Source organism: Mizuhopecten yessoensis, unplaced genomic scaffold, assembly GCF_002113885.1.
Source record: "Mizuhopecten yessoensis strain PY_sf001 unplaced genomic scaffold, ASM211388v2 scaffold9035, whole genome shotgun sequence".
Taxonomy (NCBI): domain Eukaryota; kingdom Metazoa; phylum Mollusca; class Bivalvia; order Pectinida; family Pectinidae; genus Mizuhopecten; species Mizuhopecten yessoensis.
Window position 1 is genome coordinate 377,191 of NW_018407846.1, and position 7,641 is coordinate 384,831.

The 7,641-nt window shown below is 36.1% G+C and overlaps 1 protein-coding gene across 1 annotated transcript; it reads right to left on the reverse strand.

The window, feature by feature from the left end:
• Positions 1-2,931: 2,931 nt before the first annotated feature.
• LOC110457182 (long-chain specific acyl-CoA dehydrogenase, mitochondrial-like) lies at positions 2,932-6,782 on the reverse strand. The gene is given in 6 exon segments (XM_021508334.1): positions 2,932-3,112; positions 3,853-4,036; positions 4,561-4,736; positions 6,053-6,159; positions 6,400-6,434; positions 6,683-6,782. Coding segments are annotated over 6 exon segments (783 nt in total).
• Between the last annotated feature and the right edge of the window lie 859 nt (positions 6,783-7,641).

Below are 7,641 nucleotides of genomic sequence, written 5' to 3' on the forward strand. Positions count from 1 at the left end.
AACTCTAATATGTAACATGGAGCTTTCCTACACTATGATATCGAAAAAATGTTGTTTTCTCAGGGACGTATAGTGAAGTCTATATACTGTCCCTGGTTTTCTGAATGTTTTAAAACGTATACCTTTAATAATTGTGGATAGCAGTCAATTTTGTCAAGTTTTCGAAAAAAACCAGCACCTCCAATTTACGCAATTTTGAAGGCATTACCATGGCAAGCATAACTAAAAACACAAAAATACTATCATAATAATATAGATAAATTATTCAAAAAAATAACAAGAAAATCAATTGAACGTATTCGAAATGACGAAATATTGATGGATTTTAGAGTCAAATAAGACAAGGTAAATATAAAGGCCTTTGAGGTTCATTTTGTATTTTTTTACGCAGCTTAATTATTCTCGTACACACGGTACAATGTATACACGGTACAATGTACACATGGTACAATGTATACACGGTACAATGTACACACGGTAAAATGTATACACGGTACAATGTACACACGGTATAATGTATACACGGTGAAATGTACACACGGTACAATGTACACAAGGTACAATGTACACACGGTACAATGTATACACGGTACAATGTACACATGGTATAATGTATACACGGTACAATGTACACAAGGTACAATATATACACAGTACAATGTACACACGGTACAATGTACACACGGTACAATGTATACGTAAACAAATGATATAACATTTCTCTCTCTGAAACGATGACTATATGTCAAATATTAGCGTCAAGATGCGATAGATTCACAGTGCGATTTTCGGTCGATTCTATTTTATTTTTATTTTATCTTTGGAAGCAGCTTAATTTTGGACCATCTTAAATTGTTCTTCATTAATTTTCACTGCTTACATGCACCAACTCTGAGGCAGCGACAGATAGCAGTAAGTTATGCAGCAAAATATGAACTCGGAATTAGAACGATTTTCATAACACTATATGCGCGGAAAAAATATGTATATATAAAAACCGACCGCCGCCATTTCAGTTGCAAGGAATAAATTTAATAAATAGATAAATAAAACATATTAAGATAATTTAATAACTGTCAGCTTTTGAAACAAGCATATTTATAAAATGAACTTTCCAATAATTGTTGGTCTATAATAAAACGCTATATGGTAGGCCTAGTTGATTAACTCTCCATGATGAGTATTTTCTAGAGTTTGTGATAGTTAGTTAAACCTGAACTGACATTCTGCAATCTATACTTCGTTTTTAAGTATAATAGTATCCTCTGGCGAAGAAGTCGCGGTCATCAGACTACAAATACTCCACATTGCTGGTGGTATTTGAAACTTAGTCTGTTAGTGCTGTTTTTCGGTGCTTAATTATTACTGATATTAAACATTTAAAATTTGCGTTTCCGTATATCTTCAAATATTTATTATTCTTGAAAAAAGACAATTAGCCTAAATGATGGTATCACATATCAAGCTTAATACATCATTAAGACATCTTGTCAGGAACCCGTCTGGACTCCTTTGTATGCAACTTGATATATGAAAAAACTTGATGTCTGACACCATCATAAAGGCCAAGTGTCAGAAACCGTCCGGGATCCTTTGTTTAAAGCCTGATATGTAATACCATTATTGTGTTCCGAATTTATTATTTATAGTTTTATATTGGTAATTTAAACATTCTGAGGAGGAAGATATTATCGATAGGGACGATGTCCCAAAGGGTTCGCGAAATCTAGCAGATTTGTCGAGGTTAGTGTTCCCTAATATTTTGGCCTTCGCTGCTCCTGGCGATGTGCGGCGTCTGAAACTCTTCGCAGGGTAGGTGACGACAGCCGAAAGCATCATTATCTGCCCCACCCGTACGCCCCTGTAAAAGCACAAACAAACTGGGGCTGCTAGTCAGACCAACAAGTCCAACGGAAGTTTTAAATACCCCATCGTAAGCAGCAGCTGGGTATTGGAAATATACAGCGTACTATCAGTTCTATCAACAAAATAATGAGAAAAATGACCACAGATAGAGCGCCGTCATTCTGTCTCAAGGGATGTGTATGGTCGATCTTGAACGACTCTTAGGTGATATTTCTGCCCCAAATAGTGGATATGAGCCTCATGGTATGTTGAGGATGATGAGGTCGGGGGAATGGAATGTCCCTCAAAAAGAGACAGCGGAGCAAATAGGGCCTAATGTGTCTGGGTTACTTTGACAGTCTGTTAATAAGGCCCGTAGTTATAAGATTGACTCCTCAAAAATAAAGAATATCATCAAAAGTGCTCCAGACCAATTAACCCTAATCTGCTTTGTTCCGCAGAGGTGAACACAGATTCTAGCTACATGGATGGTTGCCATTTGTGAACGTTGCATAATTGATTCTGCGGCTGTGCTTGGGAATGCCATGTTTACCCTTTCTTTCAAACGCAGATGTGTCCTGCGTTCTAACATCAACACATACTTTTTAGTACCTGTTGGGGATGATCTGCCTGGAAGAATAAAGAAATAAATGATATTTCCAAACGGTTCATTTGAAGTACCACTAGAGGTTATACTTCGCCTCAGAATAGGCGATTTGGTATTGGAAACCGTAGTGCTCTACAGGGCCTTTTCTCTCACATTTCTGGATTTGTTAAAGGTATGACACATTGAAACACTACTGCAATAACCTATGTGAATGACATGGGTGGCGTATGTGCTGAGGTTAGGGACAATTTAGTTAGGCCTTGTAACCTCTATATATCTGGAAGTACAACATATGCCAGGGATATCAATTCAGTTTTTGATGGTCTATCCGTTCATTATTCAATTAAATGGCCATTAATATAAGAACTGTTTGAGAGCAGAATGTGTTCTCGCTTGATATTGATATGCCTGCATCACGTATAAACTTGTTCATTCAATTGCATTGGTCTGTAATGTTTATACACTATAAGTATGTACCATTAACTGTTTCTATTAATGGTCCTTGCAATGAGTTCCTTCATGATTTCATTGCAACCCCCATAGATAGGTTGTACTCGAGCATCAACAAAAGCCCTGGCGATCGGGTATTCCCACTTATAATCCCACCCGCCATGCATCTGGACACAACGTGTTGCAACGTAATTCTGAAGGTCGGAGAACCTACCGATCAAAGAAGAAATATTATAGTCTTAACAAATGATTTCTCTGAATGTCAGTGTATATGATACACCAAGCACCAATATTCAACATCAAACACATTTGTATCTTCACTAATACAATGTACAAACACATAGTATTACCTATAATCCGTGTAGTATAAAAATCATTCTTGCCACGTCCATTTCACTTTATTGTCCTTACTATACAGATAATATTTTGTTAACAATGTTTGTCAAACTTTTCTCCATAAATCTTTTATCAACGACTCTTTCACCTGATAATTTATATATATTTATTCAATATGTTGGCCGTACTTGGTGTTTCTCTGTACATGTGTATATAAAACTGAACAAATTACCAGTATTTTGCCATGGATGCCATAGTGGAGTCCAGACCTCGCTGGCTGTGGATATGAAGACACTGATCAACAAAGGCACGTCCCACTGCTGTCTCCGTCTTGATCTCGACAAGCTTGTGTTGAATTGTATTGCAGAAAAAATAACACCAAATAAGAATGTTAAGTATGAAATAAATTAATATCTCAATTATATCTTAGTAGACAAAGAAATAAGAATTCAAATAACTATTTGTTTAAAATCCATACAATTTGGATGAAAGAATTTGCTATTCATTAATACACAACTTTGTGCATTTTGTTTGGACACAATATACACAATTGTGTATCATGTTAAATGCTTTAAATTAAATTGATCTCCGATAGGAAAGGGCCCAAACTTTACATTGCAAATTGAATACCGTCAGCGTCTACAAGAAAGAGACTTATGCCATGAGCTTTTGATTTAGCGTCTGTATTGGTGATGGCAACAACAATTACAACGTCACACATGTAACCATTGCTGATGAACGCTTTGCTACCGTTGAGAATGTAATCATCACCGTCCTTTTTGGCAATGGTTCGGATTCTAAGATTAAAGAAAGAAGGGGCACACTATGCCGAAATGATCAAATATACATTGTAGCAATATCATAAAAGTATTGGAACATCATTTGCTTAGCTTTAAAGGCTGAAAACTCATTAAATCAGAATGATATTGGCCATTACAAATCCGCATATAGGGCAATAAAGGGAAATATAATCTACCAAGCTATCAATATCATTATACTGAAAGATTAACGTAAGATGCACAACATGATTGCTCCAATAGGATTTGTCAAAAGATGGTAAAAATTAAAGTAAAAGTGTGTACATTATGAACAGTACCACTACTGAAGTTATTGTGTATGATGTATGAATATTACATATTTACATGGATATTTAACAGGATAACAGAGAAAAATTTGAAATACCAGGTCTAAAGATAAGACTTGGACCACACTGTATGTCTCGACCCAGCAACAGAAAGGCCTACTATTGTTTAGGAAATATTCACGCTCTTGATGCCAATGTTTATGAACCAAAAATGTATTTTAGTGACAATTTTAAAATCCGGATAATTACCTGCCAGCCCCTGGCTCTGTCATGGCAATGGCACCAATACATGTTCCAGCTGTCATTCTGGGGACAAACTTCTCTATCTGTTCTGGTGTACCATAGTGTGTGATGTAGGGCATTATGATGTCTGAATGTAAGGCAAAACCAGGCCCAGAACAGTAAGCATAACTCCTGGAATCTGATTCAGCATGCCTTATGAAACAGGGCACTTCCATTTCAGAAAAATGTTTAACATCTGTATGTGTAAATTATAAACAAATGTCATTGAGAGAAAGCTTAGAAAACTACAATGTACTTTCACCGAGAGTGTAACAAGAACATTTATCAATGAAGAAGGGTCTAGCCAGGTACATAAAATACGACAAAATTGTGTATTGATTATTGTTTTACACTGGGAAATAAAGTACAACTATTAAACACAGTTACATTAAAGTACGTTACGAAGCTTATTACTGATATCAATCAAAGGAAAGACTTAAAATATTTCAATATTCCCCGTTCCAATTAAAAAAACCACCTAACGTATTCCAGAATAATAAATCTGTATCTGATGAAAAGAAGGTGTTGCAGACTAATTTGTTTATGAAAATATAATTAAAATGAAATAACATAAAACCGTAAATAGCAGAATGTTTTGTTTAAAGCAATGCAAAAGGAGCCGGATTTCCACCCTTTTGGCCCTAGCTTCACCGAGGAGTCCTAGTAGCTGCTGTATGGGGCAGTGTGTACTCTATCAATTGCCAAATCGTTAACGTGCAATTACAGGTGTGTGGAAATCGTTAACGTGCAATTACAGGTGTGTGGCACTCGTTAACGTGCAATTACAGGTGTGTGTGGCTTACGTTCATCGTACACGATACAAGGTGCATGGCAGACTCTGCTGGTGGATGTCTTAGCCCGAAACCTTAATTCCTACAGTTATCACATTTCTGTAGCGGCAGGGTAGTGGCAGGTAGGTTGCACACTAAGTGATACCTGAAATGACGTAACAGCTGTATGGTGTAGTGTATATCTGTTTTGTCCTACTTTATCGATTATCAAATATTTATGGTGCAATCGCATGCGTGTATGTGTTCATCTTTCATTGCTTTAAAAATGGTTGGTTCGAAAGAAAATAAATAAGTGAAAAAAGAAAGAAAAAACATTGTAGTAAAAGCCTGGTTACTCCTGAAGATAAGTGCGGATATCGGTTTACGTTTAAGCAAGCATCAGAACATACTTGGCGGACAACATGCTTTTATTGTCGACTTTTGGAGAGTTAAGCGTTGTTTCTGTACCACCACGGTGAATGTAAATGAAACAGTAAAATCGTTATACATTCATTATAATAAAGAACGACAGTCAAATTTAAATATTTGGGCACATGACCCTAATGACAAATGACAAGGACTGAATGCTAATGTAGGTACTGTTACCGCAAACACATGTATATCTGTGTGAAAGATTGTCTGATATAACGATGGTAAATTATGAGTTATTTCCCTTACTGTTCATCCCATGTGATCGCTGCTGAGAGAACATCCCCACTCACACCGCCAAACGTCTCAGGAGTGTTGACACCAAGGATCCCCATGACTCCAGCCTTTTCTCATACCTACAACAATCATAAAATTGACTTTTCTTTTGCTTTTGTTGAACACATAAATGTACATTTTGGACATTTTTATCAATATAACCGTTTTTACTTTTAGGTTGTTTACTTTCCAGAAAATATGATTGTTTTCTTTTTTCTTTCCAGTTGAAAAGATGCTACTATTGCTGAATGTGTCTTATATGAGGTTCCATTTCATACCACAAACCATCCAGATTTCCATCCAGCTCATTCCAAGAATACCTCTCTGCTGACATTGCCATCCTTTTCCCATTTGCAAAAAAACACCAATTTCTTATATGACATATATATATATACAAGCAAGGCTACTCAATCACCACTTATTGTTCATTAAAGTATGAATCCAAACATTGGTCTAGTAATTGAAATAACAGACCTGACCCTTATTCACTTAACCCAATTCAATCTTTTTTTTCATTTGTTCTTTTGTTTAGTTTTGTTTTGCATGTAATGTCGTCTGCAAGTAGTGACAAGAAAATACATTTGATAAGATTTTCCTACTGAGTATGGTGGGGAACCACTTCCTCCTGAAAGAACCTTCTCGCGCTCTGTCTGAACATCTCATGTTTCTCACTAAATGTAGGTCTGGTGCCAATTTCCACCATGTTGTCCATCTGGGTAGCACATGGACAATTTGTCTCATCAGCATACCGACGTCTGATCACCACAGATTAATGTTTTATTGAAAGTCATTTTGATCATGCTTAAAATGTAATAACTTACAAAAGTAAGTCTAGTTACAGTCTTTCTCAAAGCACTTGCAGATCCATAAGGGAGGACGGTATATCAAATGTACATATTTATTTCTGTACAAAATCAATTTGTCCTCATTTAATCCATTGAAATCAACGTAACGTATAGATACATATTCAAAATAGCATACAGTTTGTAGTTTTCTGATATTTGATGTTATTTTTTCACGGATGTACATCATTCTATGTTTTGGGGGGATTTCGGTGCAAGAGTGCTTTTGGTGTTTTTTTCTTCCTAATATTTGAAGAACCGTATGTGTTTTTATTTCACTTTTTAATTTGACTATCTCATAAATAGTCTAATAAATATGCAATATCACCTCAAAATAAGAGCAATTAAGTACTGAATATTAATCAAACTACAAAAAAACGGAAGCAAAAAATAGGGAAACCAGTTATTTTCCTTAATGGAATATCTCAATTCTGAATAGCAGCAGGTGTCGGCTCTTGGCGATCATAACATAAAAGAGGTTGCAAAGGGGGATAGTGTAAGGAATACGAAATGCAGACGTACGATGCCTCTCAGATAACAAAGCGGTGGCCATCTAGTAAATAAAGGTTGGCAATCTGATAATAAAGCTCAGGTCAACAAAAAATTAATTGGCAGCTGCCAGATGATTATTTTAGTGGGGGCAAGATGTATAAATAGCGTCCGCTAGATTAATTGTGTTCATACTTGGCTCCTTCAGGCCTCTGTTGGTCCAAATCGAGA